The sequence below is a fragment of the Chenopodium quinoa genome, unplaced genomic scaffold (assembly GCF_001683475.1).
Source record: "Chenopodium quinoa cultivar QQ74 unplaced genomic scaffold, ASM168347v1, whole genome shotgun sequence".
NCBI lineage: Eukaryota > Viridiplantae > Streptophyta > Magnoliopsida > Caryophyllales > Amaranthaceae > Chenopodium > Chenopodium quinoa.
The window spans coordinates 476,425-499,597 of NW_018743204.1; the positions used below are offsets into that span (position 1 = coordinate 476,425).

The 23,173-nt window shown below is 37.3% G+C and overlaps 1 protein-coding gene across 1 annotated transcript; it reads right to left on the bottom strand.

Annotated features, from left to right (window-relative positions):
- Positions 1-11,919: 11,919 nt before the first annotated feature.
- LOC110733943 lies at positions 11,920-12,574 on the bottom strand. The gene is made up of 2 exons (XM_021914011.1): positions 12,352-12,574; positions 11,920-12,215 (listed from the first exon to the last, which is right to left on the bottom strand). The coding sequence occupies exons 1-2, from the start codon at positions 12,572-12,574 to the stop codon at positions 11,920-11,922; spliced, it is 519 nt and encodes a 172-aa protein (XP_021769703.1).
- Between the last annotated feature and the right edge of the window lie 10,599 nt (positions 12,575-23,173).

Below are 23,173 nucleotides of genomic sequence, written 5' to 3' on the forward strand. Positions count from 1 at the left end.
TCCAATAGCAAAAAGGAATGGAGACATGGGATCTCCCTAGCGTAAATCCTTTTTTGCCAAGAAAGGTTTACAAGGAAAGTGTAGGCGTCATTCGAAGCGCGCCTACTTAAGTATGTGGTGAATATGCTTGGCACTCATAGGAAGTGGGAATTGACATATGATTAGGGACATGATTAGGGACAAAGTAAAGTAAGGAGCCGCCAATAAGTTTTTAAGGAAGATGTAAATCGTTCACGGATCATTAAAAGGCAACCACGAAAAGGGACAACGATAGGGAACAACGATTGACCCGTGAAGGTTACACCCCATTCATAATCCATGAAATTACCTACTCCATATGGTTCGCAACCACGAAAGGAGGATCGGGGATGATGGTACGAAGTGAGTCATGGAGTCACATCCGCCCGTATTGGCCTCTACTAGATTCTTATTGTGAAAAGTAATTCCTGTAATCTCAAAGGCATACAAACAAAGATTCAATTTGCTCCAAATTATTATTAAGTTAAATTGGTTGAATATTAATGCACGTTGTAGACACCTAATTGTGTCTCCCCAAAAACCAAACCCAGTGATAAGTACCTTTCACATCTTTGATTATCGAGTTAGGTGAAAGAGTTGAAGAGTCTCGTGAATTCCCTGTAGCCTTGACCATTTCTAGCCTTTCCTTAAATGTTTTAAACCAAAATCATTCATTTCGTGTCCTTAAAATCATTCATTTCGTGTCTTCTTTATAAAAACGTCCAAACCAGTCTATTTTTGTCCATGATCCTGGTCCAATTATTGTGTAGTTGGATGGTTTTTGAAAAGAGTTTTTCAAAGATATATTATAAGCCCAAATCCGACTTATAACGAAGAAGTTATGGCCAAAATACTAAACCAAGCCCAAACCGGACTTAAGTCCACCTTACCTACGACCCAATGATCACGAGGAGGGTCCAATACCTTAATCCCAATCCTAAACCTATTAGGATTCATTAGGATCTTTTAGAATCCTCTAGAAGGTGCTAATTTATCCTGTTCCTGAAAGATAAAGATTAAAGAATTAAATATTGAATAAAACATCTCTTTTTGATAATCCTAATCCCGGTCAAAAGTAAATTTTTTGTCTCATAATTTTTATCCTAATATTATATGGTTGGATAGCTCTTGAAATCATCTTTCCAATGATATATCATAATCCCAATTCCAATTAGAAACGGAAAAGATATGAACGAAATACCAAACTCTATCCAAATCTGACACTGTTCCACTATTTTGATCATATATTTTATTCTACAAAAGATATCAATCTGATTATAATTGGGTTGGAAATTAGACTTTTAGAGCTTTCCGACGATATATTATTTATCTTATTATGATTTCTGGATCAAAAGTTATGATAAAAACAAAAGCCGCAAAATTGTAGGATCATCGCGCCGCGGCAAAGCTGTTGCGCCACGATGGAACCTGTTTTATTCCGATTCGGATTCTAACTCTTTTCTGATCATTTGACCCTCTTTTTTCCTTGCAAATTGAGGTTGTTTCACCCCGTTTTCAATCACCAACAATCGTCATCCTAATCCCCTCTCTAACACTTTTTCTCTCTCTCTTGATTCTTCTCTTAGCTTAGCCTAAACACATCTCAACACATCCTTGATACTTTTCTCTAATTAATCACCATACCTCCATCACGAGCTTTGAATACTCCTAGCCAATCTCAAAGTTGCCTTTGACCTCAATGTCAAAGGTTGATAGTTCTGAGGGTTTGGTCCCTAATCTATATTTCAATTCTTATTTGATTTATTTCTTTCTTGAAGTTACTAACGTGTGTATTGTTTTAATAGAAAGAGATATGAGGCATCAAAGTGAGTAGATCTACTATCCTTATTCCTCGATTTTGATACAGAAATCATGTTTAGGATATTATTTTAATTCTTAGTATCATGTTAGGATGTTGATTTTGATAATAGAATCATCATTAACATTGGAAGCAATTTAACCATAAAAATAACAGTTAGTATATGAAAAACACAACAAAAACCGTTAGAAATATAATTGGAACAAAAGGAACATGATTCCTTACTTTGATTTCTCTTGCTTGCAACTATAAAACAATAAACGCGTTAGTAACTTAAAGGAAAATAATAAAAAATAATGGAAATTAAATAAAATTAAAGTAGAGTTGATTTGGGGCCAAACCCTCAAACAGTTCTACCTTTCACGTCTTGGTTTAAGTGTAGAACCTCGGGTAAAGTACGGACTCCGGGGAGTGGATGTATGGTAAAAGAATAAGGGAGGAAATCGGAGAGGGGTTTGTAGATGAATTCGGAGAGGGGTCAGCAGGTAATGTATCTGGAGAGGAATCTTGCCCACAGACGGCGTCAGATGTTTGGGGGGTTTTTTATGTGTCCTATGGGAGAGTTACAATTTCCTAGTATGCTCCTTCTTTCGTCTGTACTTGCACAAATAACGGAATACTCCGGCTGGGGCTGGGGTGTTACGCCTCCGAAGATTAAGTTAGTGTCTTTCTAAATGAGGAAATAAGACAATAAATGCTTCTCGATTTGAGAGCGTTTGCAAGGGGATTTGTGTTTTGTTGGTTTGTGGAAAAAATGATTCGATCCCCATTAATGAGGTCTGTCCTTACTATTTATAGTAGGGGAGGACTGTATCTCAATTAGGGTACAATGACACGTCGCAAAGGGATTGGGCCTTTGCTGACCGTTGCAAGTTTGACACGTGGCACACCTTTATTGGGCCACGTGTCTTAGGGTATTTTTTCATCTAATCATTTGTCCCTCACAGGTGTGACGTGGAAAACGTTAGTTCCACAGGTGTATCCTAAATCACTCTGTATACGCCGATACCTGCAGAAAAATGTTAGTTCCACAAATAATAGAGTAAAGGGATAGAATACGTATCTGACACCAGTACATGTTAACAAACACGTTTTAGTAATTTTCTACGCCTCGAGAAATCCACCAAATGATAATTTTCCATGCCTTGGGAATTCTATTGTGAACCACTACGCCTTGAGTGATCCACTAGATAAAAGGTGACAAACTTCCATGCCTTAAGAAACATGTCGTAGACTCCTACGCCTCGAGTCGGTAAGACTAATATGAGATAGTTTCCACGCCTTGGGAACCCTATCGTGAGCTCCTACGCCTCGAGAAACTCACAAATGAAAGGTGACAAGTTTCCACGCCTTGAGCAACATGTCGTAGACTCCTACGCCTCGAGCAGCCTACTGAATGATAATCTTCCACGCCTCGCAAAGACTGATATGCGATAGTTTCCACGCCTCGGGACCCTATCATGAGCTCCTACACCTCGAGCAACTCATAAGTGAAATTCCATACTCTGGGAACAACACTAAGTCTCCACGCCTCAAGACATAATCGCCAACTTCTACGCCTTGAGAAGTGTGCAACGATCGACAATTTTCCACGGCTCGGAAAAACTTGTTTGATAATAAAAAATTACAAGTCTCTACGCCTCGAGAAACTTGCAACGTGAATTTTACACGCCTCGGGAGATGATCACTAGGTGTTTGATAAATGTCTGATGATGATTGTTCGATTGTACATGAGACCTGCAAAATAGAATTTGCCAAAGGACTCGTATAGATAGTGATTGACTTGACCAACTGACTTGACTAAGCTTGACTTGACACGACATGACATGTGTATGACCTGTGATTGTGTGTGTATATGTATATTTTGAGTGTGTGCGCAGAAACAAACAACTGAAATTGCAAAAATTTCCGTCATTTTTTGTCATGAGTGGAGGGTACAGACTTTCTCCCGAAAAAGAAAGACGTGAAAAATGAAGTAAAATTTTTCGAACTTCACTCGATGAAAATTTTGAAAAAGTTTTTGAACTTCCCCAAAATAAAAGACATGAGAAAAGGAAGAAGTGTTGAACTTCCTCGTTAAGCAAAGCGAGATGAATCGCATGGATTTCCTTTTTGTCAAATTGAATTGCTCGTCTTGAAAATAATGTATGCATGATGAATGTTCGAAGGCCAGGAGGCTAATTACATCATATGACACGATCAATGAATGCACTTAGGTCATGAAGCTAAGCACAATAGTTTGTTGTCAATGTATGTTGCTTAGGTTAGGAAGCTAAGCATCATATAGTGTATGAAAAACAATCTTGATGAACGTTGCTTAAGTCTGGAAGCTAAGCATGTATATAGAGGTGATTGCCGAGTATTACTTAGGTCAGGGAGCTAAGCAAGTGTACCAACGAATCTTGATGAATGTTGCTTAGGTCAAGGAGCTAACCACAATATGTAATGTATGCAACAGTGAATATTGCTTAAGTCAGGAAGCTAAGCAAGTATTCATTGATGCTTTTGAACGATGATGACGTTTGATGAATATTATCGTGAAGCATGCGTGGTGTGGAAACAAGCTTTCATTATAAGGGATTCCTAAGGGAAGGAGGATATGGCCATGAATATGTGAATGGAGTGTGTGAATGAAGTGTGTGAAAGTGATACTAAGGCTGGCTGCAAAGGCTACGGTGACGGAAATAGATGTGAGAAGAGTCAAAGATGATGACTCTTTAGGCTAGGTAAACTAAGTGATGTGGGTTCAAGCCCCCAAGTCTAGCTCTATATGGGTAGGGATAAGCATTGGAAATTTTTAACTCGATCATGTATGAATGAATGTGGCCGCACCTCAATGTGAGGTTGCTTACGTATCCGTCAGGAATCAGGCCAAACGTAGCTCTAGCCAAACTTTGCACAAGTGTATGTACACCTCAAAGTGGTTTTTCAAGGGTTGTAATGTGGTTAAGGCTGATGGTTTAAAGAATAAAGGGGTAAAAGGCTCAAGACCCGAGATAAGCCCCCCAAGATGTGTAATTGTGTATTTGAAATTTGGACTTTGCAAGTTTTATTTTATATATATATATATTTTTTTTTTCATATTTTGCTTTTAATCAATGCGAGCAATCTCAGATCTTGCGGTCAATCACTCACTTAGCATTCATGTTTCTTAGGCACGTCCCAAGCACTTGATGAGAGACGCAATTTGATCGAGACATGTTCATATCAAAGACATTGGAACACTTGCACTTAGACATTGTTTTATTATTGCTTTGTTTTGCTTCTTCTTCTTCTTCTTCTTCTTTTTTTTTTTTTTTTTTTTTTGGAACTTTCTTTTGAAAATTACACAAATTACACACCTTCCCATCCCAAGGTTAGGTGAATGTGGGTTGATCAAATGAAGCCAAACTTAAGATGAGGCTCAAAGTGGTTAATGAAGAAGTGGAATATGTGTTTGAATGGTTAAAGGGGAAATTATGGGTTGCAAAGGGTGCCTCAAATCATTGGTGTACCTTGTGTTTGGTTCGGCAATTAATTTTTTTTTAAAATTTTTTTATTATTTTTTTTTAATTTTTGAACTAAATAATGGCATGATCGAGATATAAAAGAAAATTGCTCATTTTATTAATGGAAAGAGGTGAACGAAACATACAAAAACACATAGAAAATCAGAAATGGGATAACCTATACTAGACATGAATGGGGAAAAGGGAAATGAATAATAAAAAGAAAACATCATGAAATCTTGCACGAAGGACTCGCCGTGCGCCTTATCTTCACTACTTCTTGCCGCCTGGAGGGACAGGAAGTTTGTTGACATCAACTAGATCCTGGATGGAATCTTTTAAGTTCCAACACTGCTAGATGGTGTGACCTCTTCCTTGATGAAACTTGTAATGAGCATTGGGATTCCATTTAGCACTCCTTTCTTCAGGTTTTGGCTCTGGAAATGGTCCAATAGGTGTAATCAAGCCTTGACTATAGAGGCAATCAAAGGCAGCATCATAAGTCATTCCTAAAGGAGTGTAAGCTCTTTTTTTCTTTGGCAAAGGAGCATCAAGAGCTAAAACTTCATTGAGATCAACTTGGCTTATATTGTTAGTAGTATTTTTGGGCTTAGAAGACAAAGAAGAAAGAAGGTCGTTCTTCTTGTTTTTCCAAGTGTTATTATTGTTATCACTTCTAGCGGTCTTTATTAGCTCGTCCTCAATATTGATGCCAATATCTTATACAGCTTTAAAAGTGTTCAATGGCAAGAATTTGTGATGTTGCCTGTACTTGTGAGTCAAATGCTGGATAAAGAGACGAACCATCTCCTTTTCCTTGGGAGGATCCACCAAGAGTGCAGCTGTTTCCCTCCACCTGTTCAGATAAGCGGTGAAGCCTTCATTCTCTTTTTATTTGAGAATGGAGAGTTCACGTTCAAAAGTTCTAGCTTGATGATAGGGTCATAAAAGTATGATATTACATTTATTAAGCTCTTGATATTATAATTAAAATTTCATTGTTTAAGGGTGTTTTATTTAATATTCTTCCATAAACACGAGTTACTACTATTTTATTTAGTTGTTTATAGGAAAGAGAATTTTGACATCAAAATGGATTCAATTGCTGCTCGGGATTCAAGGAAACGAAACCCCACAAATTGGGATTACTCATATTTGTATCAAGCCCAAAGTTAATGATGTAAGTGAAGCCCATCAAGAGAGACTTGATGTACAGCAGCCCTAAAAGAAGCAGAGAAACCCCAAAAGAGGAAAACACGTTCATCTTCTCTAGGAAGCTGCTATAGGAAATCTTGACCGATTCTCGCGGGTAACAGATCATCAAACAATAGATGATAGGGATGAAATCAGTTAATTATGGGGGCGAAAAATTCGGATAGGTGGTTTTTTTGGGGGGTCTAAGTTTTGTGGGTGGCAGTACATCAGAAGAGACAACCAGTACCTACTGCAATTGAAGGACTGAAACAAGGGTGAAGAACAATTAATAGCACTAAATTTTTTCTCTTCGTGGAATTAGCTAAGTGAATCTAATTGTCACTTTGTCAGTACCTTGTCTACTTTTAGTGGTATTACAATTTTGCTTATTACTATTTATATGCACTAGTTTTGTAGTTGGTATTGGAGTTTGGATAATTAGTTTTGTTTGATAAGTTTCATTATTGATTAAGCTTTGTTAATTAGCTATATTATGTATTTCATGATTTCTCTTTTTCTATTCTATACTATTAGTATGTCAGGCTAGATTAAATAAGGGTAGGGAGATAAATTATGCATTAGATTATTGTATTGTGAGAATAGAATTGTTATAATTATTGGGTTTTATGTTTATGTCTTGATTGGATTGATAATTTGGTTTATTGATATGAACTAGTCGAATTATATTTTAGACCGGCCATCTTTAGTATAATTTGTTAGTTTAATTGCTAGAGTACTACCGTGTGATACGTAATTGTCCGGGTTAGTATTCCTTAGTAGCACTTAGGTATTTGATAGGTGACTGAAACTTGTCCGATATCTAAGATTATCAACCCTTTGAGTTGCACAAGTCCGAGCTTGTGAGATTCGTGGCTTAAGTTAACTACTTCCTTGTTATTAATGCGGCTAATTAATCAAGTCTAGAGAGCTTGTTCTAGATTATTAGTTAGTTAGACAATATTCCGAGAGCTCGTTTGGTATATATGCAATTAAGGGAAGTTTTGAATGCTTGTTTGTGTTCCTTGGTTAACATTAAGATATAAATGTAATTCGTATAATTCGATGAGCAATAATTGATACTCCAATGCTATAATACATCTCCCGATTCCCTATTTCATTATTTTTGATTTTATCGTATTTTAATTTTTATTAGTTTGCTTCTCCGTGCTTTATTTGTTATCTAGTTAGTAGTTTATTTATTAGATCATATCATTGTTTCTTCAAAACAGGGGTTTCTAACTTACACAAGTAATAATTTGATAATCCAATTCTCTGTGGGATCGACCCTAGCTTACCCTACTACATTTTAGGAGGTTTTAGTTAGGTTTATATTTGGTAGACACGCGACAGTCGTACCACTTGAATGTTACACTTGTAATGATTCATAAAACTTTCAATGACATCTTGCTAAGTTACACTGTGCTTGGCATCTAGAGAATAAAACTTTTGTTAGCAAGCATGCTCTAAGGAGAGAGGGAACACCGTAGTCCGTAGGGAAGAGTGTTACATTTAGTCCTTTAAGAGCCATAGTTGTAGAGAAAGCCTTCAAATGGAACATTAGGTTGTCAGTAGGCTTGAACTTTGGTATATCAACAGTGGAGAACTTTTCTAGGAGCTTGTCCTTCATTGCCAAAGAAGTGGCAGGTTGTTCCACATAGGTGAAGTCCTCAAAAATCTTGCTCACTTGCTCTTTGATCCTGTCAACTGCAGCAACAGTGACCTTGGTTTGTTCCATGGTATTGACTTGGGTAGTGAGTTTTGCATCATGGTAGAAAGTTCCTTGATGGACTTGTGAATTCCCTCAATATCTTCCTTAGTGGCCATTGGAATGAATTGAAAGTAAACAGGAGATGGTGATGGAGATGAACTTCGTGGAGACGATTGTGGTGGTTTTCTTGTACGCCTCTAAGGTATAAAAGCTTGTTGTGGCAGTGACTCGAATCGTACCAATCTACCCTTCCTTCTTGACCAAGTACTGTGAAAAAAAAACAAATTCATTTAATGGTTTGACTCAACATTCCAAATAGGAAAAAAAGGGAGGAGATTTTTTATTTTTTATTTTTAAAAAAAAGACAAGAAAACTCCACTCATTCTTTATTGTGACGGAAAAAAGAAGACACATGCATAAACCTAGTGTACGATCATAAACGACATGGTGCACGACTTGAGTCGAAAATAAAAAAGTGTGTGGACTATACTTGACTCGTGAGTGATTAAGTGATGTTATAAGACTTGTGGTATGATCGCATGGCTAGACATGTAAAACATTGTCCAAACGACTGATGCGAGGACTAAAAAAAAAACACGGAAGACTTGAGTCGAAAATAAAAAAGTGACTGGACTATTCCCTGGGCACCATAACACGGCACTACTGTCGTGACATGGCAAAACGCACCGTGGTGCGGTACAACTTGCCGTGACATGGCGTTGATTGCCTTGGCCCGGCAGTACTGCCGTGGCACGATAATCAGCTCCAGGTTTTGTTTTGTGCGTTTTTTCTAGTTTTTGTCAATTTTAGAATTTGCGCTAATTACTAAGTGAGTATGGTCCATTGGCATTCATTAGAAATAAACCAACACCATAGAAAAAGAACGATCATTAAGGTTAGGATTAAATAATCAAAGATGCACACATTGAGCACATAGTCATAATGATGCAATGAAAAAGTTCGCAACCTATGGTCAAGCTCTATGTTCCACTATGGTCAAGTTTATTTGGTCTCAAAAGGGTACCATGGTTAAGAGTTTGGACGCAGCCTCCCTTGAGGGTGTATGCCAACGAGCGGCTTCGCAAGTTCGTGATTAAATCAAACTCGACTCCATGGTTCGGGTGGATTTAATAACTCGGATGAACCCTTATTGTCATGAATGTTTTCGGGTTTATAGAGCTTAAATCCCCCGGGATTAAATGTATGTAGAACACATACAGTTTTTAAAAAAAACAAAGGAAACTAATAACGAGAAAAAGAAAAACCACTAGAGCGTTTTTAAGACTGCCGAGCCATGCCACGGTACAAAGCGCCGCGCCGCGGTACGTTATGTCGTGTCATGGCAATTTTTCCGTTGCGCAGCAGAAATAAAAATGCAGTATTGCTTTATTTTTTCGATCGCGGTCAGGTTATTTCGATTTTTCCTACGAGGTGAACCTAAATAGGACGTTAAAACGTCAATGCATATGCAAAAAATTCCAAATTAATCATAGGAATACGATTCATTAATCTTTCAAGTCTCATCCACTCATCTCAATTAAATACCGATCACTAAAATCGATAAAAAAGAATGCTCCCCAGTTGAGTCGCCAAATTGTAGGCGTCGTTCGAAGCGCGCCTACGTAAGCATATTGTGAATATGCTTTGCACTCATAGGAAGTGGGAATTGACATACGATTAGGGAAAAAACAAAGTAGCGAGCTGCCAACAAGTTTTTAAGGAACTTGTAAACCGTTCACAGATCATTAAAAGGCAACCATGAAAAGGGACAATGATAGGCAACAACGATTGACCCGTGAAAGTTACACCCCATTCATAATCCATGAAATTTTTAACTCCATATGGTTTGGAACCACGAAAGGAGGATCGGGGATGATGGTACGAAGTGAGTCATGGAGTCACATTCGCCCGTATTCACCTCTACTCGATTCTTATTGTGAAAAATAATTCGTGCGATCTCAAAGGCATACAAACAAAGATTCAATTTGCTCCAAACTATTATTAAGTTAAATTGGTTGAATGTTAATGCACTCATATAATTATAAAATATTGTGATCACTTGATTAAACAACAAGATTAAAAAGGAACCTAAACCAGTCGTCTAAATTATCTTATTAAGCATTATATTCAATTACATATTTCCTTTAATATGGTGATCATAAATATAATAATAGAATCGTCATTAATATTAGAAGCAATTTAACCATAAAAATAACGGTTAGTATGTGAAAAACACAACAAAAACCGTTAGAAATATAATAGGAACAAAAGGAACATGATTCCTTACTTTGATTGCTTTTACTTGCAACTATAAAACTATAAACACGTTAGTATCTTCAAGGAAAATAATAAAAATAATGGAAATTAAATGAAATTAAATTAAAGTAGAGTTGATTTGGGGCCAAACCCTCAAACAGTTCTATCTTTCACGCCTTGGTTTAAGTGTAGAACCTCGGGTAGAGTACGGACTCCGGGGAGTGCTTAAGGGATGTATGGTGAAAGAATAAGGGAGGCTAGTGTTTACGCTAGAGTATAAGAGAAAGATAGAGAGAGAGAGTAATTTTTGGTGCCCCGAAACTGAGAAATCAACCTCGTATTTATAGAGGAAATGAGCAGGGTGATGCACGAAACCCTAGAAATGAAATGAGCCGTGGAGAAACCCTAGAAAATTGCCTCGTCACAGATAGGGGTGAAAGTAATTCGGATTAAAACCAAACCGAACCAAAAACTAAACCGAATTAGTAACTCGGTTTGGATTTATTTAAAATTCAAATTGGATCGGTTTGGAAAGATTAAAAAATATAGATTACGGTTTGGATTCGGTTTGGTGTTTTAAAAAATTGAAAACCGAATTACAAACCGAAATTTCGATCTAAGCCCATTTTCTTTTACAAAGTATATCAACCCCTTTCCCATTCCATGTATAAACCAAAATAAAAAAAACCCTAATTCTCAATTTTCCTTTCTCAATATCTCACTCTATCACAAAGAATGTAGTTAACAAGAAAAAGGTTCAACGATTGTAGGAATTTTTTAGGTGAAGTTCAGGTTTCGAGTTTGAATGTTGCAAAAGAAGGGAATAAATTTCGGTTTGGATTGGATTCTAATTAGCAAAACCGAATTAATTCGGTTTGGTTTGGATTGGACTGAATCTTAATTCAATTTGGATTCGGTTTGAGAAATCCAAAACCGAATTAATTCGGATTGGATTCGATTTTGGCTATAATTCAAACTTAAACCGAACTTTCACCCCTAGTCACGGAAGAATTTTCCATGACACGGTGCAATTTGTCGTGACACGGAAGAGTTTGCCATGACACGACAGAGATTACCGTGGCGCGACATTTCTGTCGCAACACAGCAACTCTGTTTTCCAAAATACCGTCCAGATTCATTTTAACCTTTTACTTAAAATTTAAGCATGTGATAATTAGGCGTCCTTTCAGAGTTCCGGACCTATTTAGGGTTTAATATTTATTAATCGGGCTTAATTAATAAATAAAACAAAATGAATTAAGATAGTTTGGGTTGAAATGTGAGTTGGACTGAGTTTGAATAAATGCTTGGACTGAATATGTTTGACTAAATATGGATTTTAAGCAGTCTAAAGATTAAATACTCGACCCGACCAATAATTGCGGTGAAAGAATGTTCATCATCGGGTTTAGTTTTGGGGAGACATTTTTAGATGTCTACAGAAATCCATTGATCAAAATCGAGTAAGAAATAGTAGCTAGACACTCCGTAATCCATCCCATGAATTTCATAGGAAAACCCAGCTCCTGTAAGACAATTTTCAAAAATCCCCATTCTATCGAGTCATATGCCTTATTTAGATCCACCTTTATCATGCATCTAGGAGAGTTATGAGCTCTGCCATATCCCTTAATCAGTTCGGTACCAAGAAGGATATTGTCAGCAATATGTCTACCTGGAACAAACCCATCTTGACAGTCACAAACCACCTCAGTAATCACTGTCTGCAACCCTAGTGATGATTTTAGGGATTATCTTGTAAATAACAAAGCAGCAAGTGATTGTCCTGAAAGATTTCACATGAGAGGCATTCTCAACTTTTGGAACAAGAGTAACAACAGTTTTATTTATATTATGATCCATTTTACCATTAGCAAAGAAATCCAAAATAGTAGTGTAAACATCCTGCTTAATGATATGCCAAGAATTCTTAAAGAAAACCGAGTTATAGCCATCAAGCCCTGGAGCTTTTGAATCATCAAAAGCTTTAACAATATTGTCAATCTCTTCTGTAGAAACATGAGCACAAAGAGAATCAGCTGCATCTTTAGAAAGTCTGGCGCCATACTTGAGAATAGAGAGATCAAGCATGGGAATAGAGTCTGTAGCTATAGACACCCAATCGTGTCTCCCCAAAAACGAAACCCAATGATGTGTACCTTTCACGTTTTGATAGATGAGTTCGGTAAAGAGTTGAAGAGTCACGTGAAGTTTCCTTAAGCCTTGACCATCTTCCTAACTTTACCCAAAATGTTTTAATCCAAATTATTCATTTCGTGTCCTTCGACTCAAAATTATTCATTTTGTATCCTTAGACTCAAAATCATTCATTTCATGTCCTTGAAATCATTCATTTCGTGCCCAAATTATAAAAAGTCCAAACCAAATTATATTGGTCTATGTTCTCAATAAAATTATTGCATAGTTGGATGAGGCTTGAAAAGAGCTTTCCAACGATATATTATAAGTCCAAATCAGACTTAAAATGAATGAGTTATGGATAAACTACTAAACCGAGCCCAAACCGAGCCTAGGTCCACCATAGCTACGACCCAATGGTTATATGGAGTCCAAATATTTTATTTAGGCCCTATATGATCATAGTCCCAATCCTAAACCAGTTAGGAACTTCTAGAATCCTATAGAAGGTTCTAATCTATACTTCCCAAAAAGATAAAGATCAAAGAGTTCGAGATTGAATAAAACTTCTCTTTCGATAATCCTTATCTCGTTCAAATTCAAAGACGTTCGGATATATTTTACCATCATAATTCCATTAGAAATCAAACTCTGTACAACTTGAATATCCTTTAAAACCAACGCATAGCACCAGAATTCACGCACCACGTCAGCAATGTCGCGGCGCGACAGAAGCCAACGTGGCGCGACAACCCTGTCGCGCCGCGTCAAAAGGTGTTTTACTTCCTGTCAAATTCTGATCTTTTCTGATCGTCCAAAATTTTTTTTTTCCTTATAAATAGAGGTCATTTTCCCCATTCCAGATCATGGACGATAACCATTAATAAGCTAGAACCATCTAGTCACAACCATCATCAATCCTTAGCTACAATCATCATACACCCAATCCGGAATTTTAAATTCCAATATTCTTAGAATATCCTAAACACATCTTTGATTCATCCCAATCATCTACAATACTTCCTTTGTGTGATTCGAATACTCAAAACCATACTCGACGTTGCCTTCGACCTCGACGTGAAAGGTTGATAGTTCTGAGGGTTTGGTCCCAAACTATATATCGATTCATATTTGATTTATTTATATTTAACTTTCTTGTATTTTACTAACATGTGTATTGTTTTGATAGCAAGAAAGTTGAGGCATCAAAGTGAGTAATTAAATTACCCTTTTATTTATTCTTTGATTTTGTAGTAGAAATCATGTTTACAATGTTATGTTAATTCCGAGTTCCATGTTTAGGATGTTATTATGATTTCTAGTATCATGTTTAGGATAACGCTTTGATTTTGTTATTAGTGACATGCTAGGATCGTTATTAATTCGTTTATCATGCCTAAGATCTTACTACTAACAATGCTTTGATGATGTTCTTGTGATGATGATTGTTGTATTGATCATATGTTGCTTGATTATGATTTATTGTTGTTGCTTAATCACGTCCCTCTTTTGTAGGTTTAAAGGGAATTTATACTTGAAATCACGCCTAATAAGATAATTTATAATTTGATTTAGGCTAATATGGTTTTAATTCAAGTGATCACCAATATTAGATTTGATTGTGCATTAATAATCAACCAACGTAGATTAAACAGGTTTAGGGTTAATTTGATGTATGTATGTTGATCGAAAAGCGCGCATGATTATCAATAAAATCAAGTAGAGGCCTATTTAGGGCGGATTTGACTTCTGTTAGGTTAAATTCATACCATCATCCCCGAACATCCAGTTATGGTTCTAGACCAATATGGAGTTAGCAATCTCTGTGATTGTGAATGGGGTGTAACCTTCACAATCGTGAACGGTTTTCAAGTTCCTAAAACTTGTTGGCGACTCTTTTTCTCTAAGTTATTTTCCTTGGAGTGCCTCCATACTTAAAAAACATGACCCACGTGTAGGGCGAGAGGTGAAAAATTCCGTACAGTTTTTGGCGACTCCACTGGGGAGGATTTCTAAATTAATTCTTAATTTGTTTGGCAATTAATTAGAATGAGAGGAAGAGACTTGAAAGATTCTTGATATTGATGTGCGTAATTTTGATTAACATTGTGGCATAAGCATAAAAAGGTACGCATTGGAAAGACCATCCTTAATGCATCAAAACATAGGACATACACGAAGGAAAGGCCGGAAATATTTTTCACTACTAAAATCGAAAAGACGCTACAAAAAATCGAAAAAAACATCAAAATCGAAACTGCCGCAAAGCGTCAGACCTATCGCACAATGTCAGTGACCAACGTCGGGCGACAACCGTGTTACACCGCGACAAGGCTGTTGCCGGACGTTAGTCCTTGCCGACCAGCGATAGTGTCCGATGATTTTGCGCCAGCCTTATGTCTTTGCGTTTTGCCTGGTTCTAGCACCGTTTCGATGATTTTACTTCCTGATTAAGTTTTTTCGACCTTTTTGAACCCATATATGTTTTAAATGTGGTTTTAGCCCATTGGGAATTCACGCTCCGTCCACCCTAAAAACGCTCCGTGCAATAGTGGGTGCATCCGAGTTTGTGAATTCACCAAACCATGAAGTTGAGTTTAACTCATGGAGTCTCGTCCATCGCGCCAACCCTTCTAAGGTAAGGCTTCCGTGCGATGAATCCGGACTCTTAACCATGGACCCTCTTGGACACCACAATTCTTGACCTTAGAGAACTAGAGCCATGGTTAGGTTGCAAACTCATTGCATCATGTAGTGACTACTTGACTACTTGTGCATATCTTACTTATGCATATTTTGTTTGTGATTAAAATAAGCTCTTTGATTGTGATTAAACTAACCCTTTTCTTTCATTTGATTCTTGTACATATGTCTCTACATACTAACCCAAGGACTCAAAGACTTTGCTTAATTAATTTGGTTGATTAATATGAACCCATAAAGTACAAATGTGCTCGACCTAAAAGACTTTTAGGCTTAAACCTTCGAAAGAATGACTTAAAACTAATTGCGGTGACGTTCCAGATTTGACGCGCCACTTTGATCTGCGGCGCAGAATGATGGTAACCATCGCGTCGCAATAGGCTTGTCGTTCCACGATGGAACCATCGTCCTGCGACAAGTCCATTGCCACACGATGGTTCAGTCCTTCTTTCCGAGTCTTCGCATCGAGTCCCACTTTCACGATTAACTAGCTTTAATGTCAATGTATGGTCTATCCCTGGTCTTGTATGGGTTTAACCACATGTCTAGTTACATGGTCATGGCATGAATCTTGTAAATATCACCACCCACGAGTCTTCACACACTTTGTATATACTTTCTTCACACCATGGCCATGTCCTAGGTCCATGCATGTGTCATCCTTTCCGTCATTTGAGTTGAGGGTCATCTTATTCCCTAAAATTTACATATTCTTCCACAAATACATCTTTTCCCTTTACATCACTTTCCATACATTACATACCTCACACTTTCCTTCTTAAACACTTTCCACGTTCACATACTTTCCCTATACACATATACTTTCCTTGCATACTTTCCTTCAACATGCTTTCCCCATACATACCATTCACCTCATATGCTTTCCTTATCTATGCATGTTGAATCGAGTTCGAGTCATCTGATAGACAATAAGTGTCCATGGTTTCCCTTTCTACAACGTTTGGTCAAGAAAAGAGGATCGATTAGTTCGAGACAATTCCTACATACAAGAGATCTTCTTCACGAACACGCTTCAAAGGAAGAAGAAACCAATGTTGGCCAAACAAAAAGATTTTGACAAACTTCAAAAGATCATGGACGGTATTGTCGAGCTTGTCAAAGGACTCACCATTCGAATGGAGAAAGTTGAAGACCCTGATAAGTATGTTCCACCTAAGATAATCAAGCGTATCTAAGAGAGCCTAAGTCAAGTCTCTAATGACTATAAGTATCTCGATATTAAGGGACTACTCTCATTGGACAAAGAACTTCTTCCGCACAAATTCTCAGTCACTGACATCCCTAAGTTCAAAGCCACTGACAATCCTTACTTTCACTTAAAGGCTTTTGAGGCAATCATGGAAATCAAGGGGGTTGATAAGAAAATCTTCCCCTCACTTTTCTTTCTTTCCTTAGAACTAGTATGCCAACAATGGTACTCTTTTGTGGCGTCTGAGAAAATTGCTACTTGGGATAGTATCACGCAAGTTTTCATTGATAGATACAGGTGTAATATCCAAGTGAAGACCGACCATAGAGAGCTCGAGATCCTTAAGCAAAAGGAAAATGAAGGCTTCACTACATTTTATAATAGATGGAAAGAAACTTTTGCCAAGATAATCACTGTCCCAAATGAAAAGGAATCCGTGCGGATATTCATTAGAAATCTCCAAGGTAAGTACCAAAAGCACCTAAAATATCAACTTCTAAACACTTTCAAGGGTGTCTACAATATAGGCATCGAAATTGAGGACGACCTTATGAAATCGGCAATTGCTAACAATAATAATGTGAAAGGAAAGAAGAATGACCATCCTTCTTCTTCCTCTCCCATTAAAGAATTACTTCTACAGATACTCATAAGCGACGAATATAAAGGTCAAAAAGAGTGTTTATTCCTCTTGGCATGAGCTACGAGACAGCCTTCGATAATCTACACCACAAACGACTGGTCATGCCCATAGGACCTATCAAAGACCCAGTCCCGGAGGCCAGCCCACCTCAGTGGGATCCTGATAAACACTGTAAGTACCACCAAGGAAGAGGTCATGATACTGAGGAATGTTGGAAACTCAAAGAATCTATCTAGGATTTGATTGATGATAACAAACTTTCTGAGGTTCTAGCCATAGCAAAAGATCAGATAATCTTTGATCCTTCTCTCCTCATTACATCTATCGATGAGCCCATGATCGAAGAATTCTATATAAATGCCATTAAAGAAGTGACCATAATTAAGGAGGATGAAGAAGTTTTATTATATGCCACCGAGGAAAACTCAGCAAATCTAAATGAAGACGTGAATAAGCTCTGAGATTCCGTTACCAAGCTTACGAGTATGGTGGAAGACTTAATGAATCGGATATCAGTCATTGAACAAAACCCTCATCGCCAAGATTGGAAGAATGAGAAGAACGACCATCCTCCTTCTTCTTCTTCCCATCAAAGATTAAAGAAAAAACTTAATGCTCCTAAGTCGCGGGTAAAACAGACCATAGATATACACCAGTAGAAATGACTTATAATGAAGCTTTCGACTACCTTCATGGCCAAGGTTTCATTCATCCAATTGGTCCAATCCAAGATCCAGTACCTGAGAGACGATCTCCTAATTGGAATCCAAACTTCTATTGCAAATACCATCAATGCAATGGTCAAACTACCAAAGATTGCTTCACCCTCAAGGATCGCATCCAAGACCTCATTGATTCAAGTTAGCTTCATGTTCCTCCGTGCAACAAGAAGGCCAAGTGATGATAAACACAAAGCACAAGGTAGACTTCAACGACAAGATTTTATGATTCTTTTCTTATTCTTGTTTTCACCTTTTCCAATAAGTCTAGTATAGGCATCCCCAAGACATTTCTCCTTATGTGTTTACATACCCTTTACATTTCAATAAAATGAGCATTTATTTCGTGCATATGATCATTGCAATGCATTACATTTCAAAAAAAAAAAAGAATAGAAAGATATCCACGTCGAATTAAGCAAAAAGTATACCGATGATTTGAGGCACCCCCCTGTAGCCACATCATATCACCTTTACCCTTTCAAATATACAATCTCTTTTGATAAACCACTTTTAGCCTCGTCTAACGATTGGCCTTTTTTTTTTTTACCCCCATCTACCTAGTATTGGGATGGGATGGTGTGAAATTTATACAATTTTCAAAGCCAAGTACAAAAGCTTTAGTAATTTTTACCAAAGTCCCAAAATTTCAAAAAGCAATAAAAGTGTGTAAAAGGGCAAGTGTTCCAATGTCTTTGATATGAACAAGTCTCGGATTGCGTCTCTTATGGAGTGCTCGGCACTGTGCCTTAAAAACATGAATGCCAAGTGAGTGATAGACCGCATGATTGGGATTGCCTACACTTATTCAAAAAGATTCAAAAACAAGTCTCAAATGCAAGAACAAAAACAGATTCAAAAGTGAGAAACCTCAAGTGTACAAATACCAAGATTCAAATGCAAGGTTGCACACCTTGGGGGCTTACTTTGGGTCTTGAGCCTTTATCCCTTCTTCTTCAACCTTTATCCTAACCCCTTTATAACCCTTGAAAGACCTCCTTGAGGTGTACACACACTTATGCGAGGTTCGGCTAGAGCTACGCCCGGCCTGATTCCTAACGGATACGTAGGCAACCTCACATCGGGGTGCGACCGTAATAAAAAAAATACATTCATTCGTATGCATTCATGATCATATTAAGGGATCTTCAATGCTCATCCCTATCCATTTAGAGCTAAACTTAGGGGCTTGATCCCTACTTCATTAGCCTACCCAGCCTAAGAGTCACCATCATTTGGCTCTTCTCAAAATATTTCTCTACACCCTTAGCCTTTGTAGCCTAACCTTAGTGTCACTCTCACACACATCATAAAGACATAGCCAAATAATCCTTCCTTTAGGAACCCCTTGTCATGAAATCTTGATACAACTTTGAAGCACACCTTGTCATCCTAGAATCACTCATTATCATAATCATCATCATCGCATCACAAAGTATGAGGTACTTAGCCTCTGAGCCTAAGTTATCCCAATACTTTCATTATTGAATCATCAAGTGAGATAGTCTAGGATACTACAATCCTTGCACCATGAGATACAATGATTAATGCATAAAATTGATTAAGCTCATTCAACACGCATCACTACTTGAATCATTCTTTTCATCTTTTTCCTTTTGGGGAAGTTCAAAAACTTTGTTTTTCACCAACACTTTACCTCTTTTCATTTTCACGTCTTTCTTTTCGGGAGAAAGTCGGTACCCTCCACAAAAATGACGTAAAAATGCACACACAAGCCATGAACATTAAGTCATGTTGTGTCACCATATCAAGTTGAGTATACACTCTACACACATGAGTCTGCACGCACGAGTCATGTCGTGTCGAAATACATCAAGTCGAGTTGAGTACATTGAGTCACATAATGAGTCAAGTACACCAAGTCTTGGGTCAACCCCAAGAAAACCACTAGCAAAGTCCTTTGGCAATATTTGATTTTACAGGATACACCAATTCATCGAAGCTCCTGTTCGCTGCCAACCGAACACTCTCTCCATTCATCGCAGCTCCTGTTCACAATCAACCGAACACTCTCACCATTCTTCGAAGCTTCTGTTCGTAGCCAATTGAACACTCTCGACATTTCCTTCCAAATCTCTTTTGTCCAAAGACGCGTGGACATTCCTTTCAAAAAGCTCTTTTTTTCAGAGACGCGTGGACATTCCTCTCAAAGCTCTTTTGTTCAGGAATGCGTGAACATTTCATTCGAAGCTCTTTTATTCAGAGAAGCGTGGACATTCCTTTCAAAAAGCTCTTTTTTAGAGATGCGTGGACATTCCTCTCAAAGCTCTTTTATTCAGAGACACGTGAACATTTCATTCGAAGCTCTTTTGTTCAGAGACACGTGGACATTCCTTTCAAAGCTCTTTTATTCAGAGATGCGTGGACATTCCTCTCAAAGCTATTTTGTTAAGAGACGCGTGGACATTTCATTTCAAAGCTCTTTTTTTCAAAGACGCGTGGACATTTATTTCAAAGCTCTTTTGTTCAGAGACGTGTGGACATCCCTTTCAAAGCTCCTTTGTTCAAAGACGTATGGACAATTTCCTTCAAAAGCTTCTGTGTACAGAGACGCGTGAACACATTTCAGATCGACAACGCTCCCTGAGAATGAGGAGGTTGTCACTTGATTCGAGAAGACAGCTCAAAGCGAAGAGGTCTTCGACAGCGCTCCCTGAGAATGTGGTGGTTGTCAAATTGAAATAACAAGAAGTCACCCAAAGACGTGTTCTCAGCAATTCCAGATACACGTTTCTTAACTCTTTATTTGTGGAACTGACACTTTATGCAGGTTTGGCATTAAAAAGGATGATTTAGGATCGTAGAACATTCTGAATCATTCTCCATCCCTATCGACTTACTTTGACTAGCATTTTCGAAACTTACGTATCTCAAAACTCACTCGAAGTGGGGGCTTCTATAGACACCTGATTGTGTCTCCCCAAAAAACCAAACACAGTGATGAGTACCTTTCACGTCTTTGATTGACGAGTTTGGCAAAGAGTTGAAGAGTCACGTGAAGTTTCCTTAAGCCTTGACCATCTTCCTAACCTTACCCAAAATGTTTTAATCCAAATTATTCATTTTGTGTCCTTAGACCCAAAATTATTCATTTTGTGTCATTGAAATCATTCATTTCATGTCCTTAAACCCGAAATTATCCATTTCGTGCCCAAATTATAAAAACGTCCAAACCAGATTATTTTGGTCCATTTTCTCAATCCAATTATTTCTTAGTTGGATGGGTTTGAAAAGATCTTTCCAACGATATATTATAAGTCCAAATCCAACTTAAAACGAACGAGTTATGGCCAAAATACTAAACCGAGCCTAGGTCCACCTTAGCTACGACCCAATGGTTGTATGGAGTCCAAATATTTTATTTAGGCCTATATGATCATATTCCCAATCCTAAACGAATTAGAAACTTTTAGAATCCTCTAAAAGGTTCTAATCTATCCTTCCCGAAAAGATAAAGATCAAAGAGTTCGAGATTGAAAAAAACTTCTCTTTCGATAATCTTTATCCCGTTCAAATTCAAAGACTTTCGAATATATTTCACCGTCATAATTCCATTAGAAATCAAACTCCGTACAACTTGAATATCCTTTAAAACCATCGCGCAACACCAGAACTGACGCGCTGACATAAGCTAACTTCGCGCGACAACCCTGTTGTGCCACGTCAAAAGATGTTTTACTTCCTTTCAAATTCTAATATTTTCTGATCGTCCAAACTCTTTTTTTTCCTTATAAATAGAATTCGTTTTCCCCGTTCTAGATCATGGACGATAACCATCAATAAGCTGGAACCATCTAGTCGCAACCATCATCAATCCTTAGCTACAATCATCATACACCCAATCCGAAATTTTAAATTCCAATATTCTTAGCATACCCTAAACACATCTTTGATTCATCCCAATCATCCACAATAGTTCCTTTGCGTGATTCGAATACGTACTCCAAACCATACTCGATGTTACCTTCAACCTCGACGTGAAAGGTTGATAGTTTTGAGGGTTTGGTCCCAAATCTATATTTCAATTCATATTTGATTTATTTACTTTATTTTTATTTAACTTTCTTGAAGTTTATTAATATGTGCATTGTTTTGATAGCAAGAAGGTTGAGGCATCAAAGTGAGTGATTCAACTACCCTTTTATTTATTCTTTGATTTTGGAGTAGAAATCATGTTTACAATGTTATGTTAATTCCTAGTACCATGTTTAGGATGTTATTATGATTTCTAGTATCATGTTTAGGATGTTATTATGATTTCTAGTATCATGTTTAGGATAACAATTTGATTTTTTTATTAGTGACGTGCTAGGATCATTATTAATTCATTTAGTATCGTACCTAGGATCTTACTACTAACAATGATTTGATGATGTTCTTATGATGATGATTGTTGTATTGATCATATGTTGCTTGATTATTTATGATTTATTGTTGTTACTTGATCATGCCCCTCTTTTGCAGGTTTAAAGGGAATTTGTACTTGAAATCACGCCTAATAATATAATTAATAATTTGATTTAGGCTAATATGATTTTAATTCAAGTGATCACCAATATTAGATTTGATTGTGCATTAATAATCAACCAACGTAGATTAAACAGATTTAGGGTTAATTTGATGTATGTATGTTGATCGAAAATCGCGCATGAATATCAATAAGAATCAAGTAAAGGCTTATTTAGGGCGGGTTTTGCTTCTCTTAGGTCAAATTCGTACCACCATCCCCGAACATTCAGTCATGGTTCCAAACCACTATGGAGTTAGTAATCTCCGTGATTGTGAATGAAGTGTAACCTTCACAATCATGAACAGTTTACAAGTTCCTAAAACTTGTTGGAAACTCTTTTTCTCTAACTTCTTTTCCTTTGAGCGACACCAGGGTTAAAAAACATGACCCACATGTAGGGCTGTAGACACTTGATTGTGTTTCCCCAAAAACCAAACCCATTGATGAGTACCTTTCACGTCTCTGATTGACAAGTTCAGTAAAGAGTGGAAAAGTCTCGTGAAGTTTGCCTTTATCCTTGACCATATTTCTAACTTTTCCTAAAATGTTTTAATCCAAAATCATTTATTTCGTGTCTTTAAATCCAAAATCATTCATTTCGTATCCAAATCATAAAAACGTCCAAACCAGATTATTTTGATCCATATTCTAGGTCCAATTATTATTTAGTTTGATGGGGTTTGAAAAGAGCTTTATAATGATATATTATAAGCCCAAATTCGACTTAAAACGAATAAATTATGGC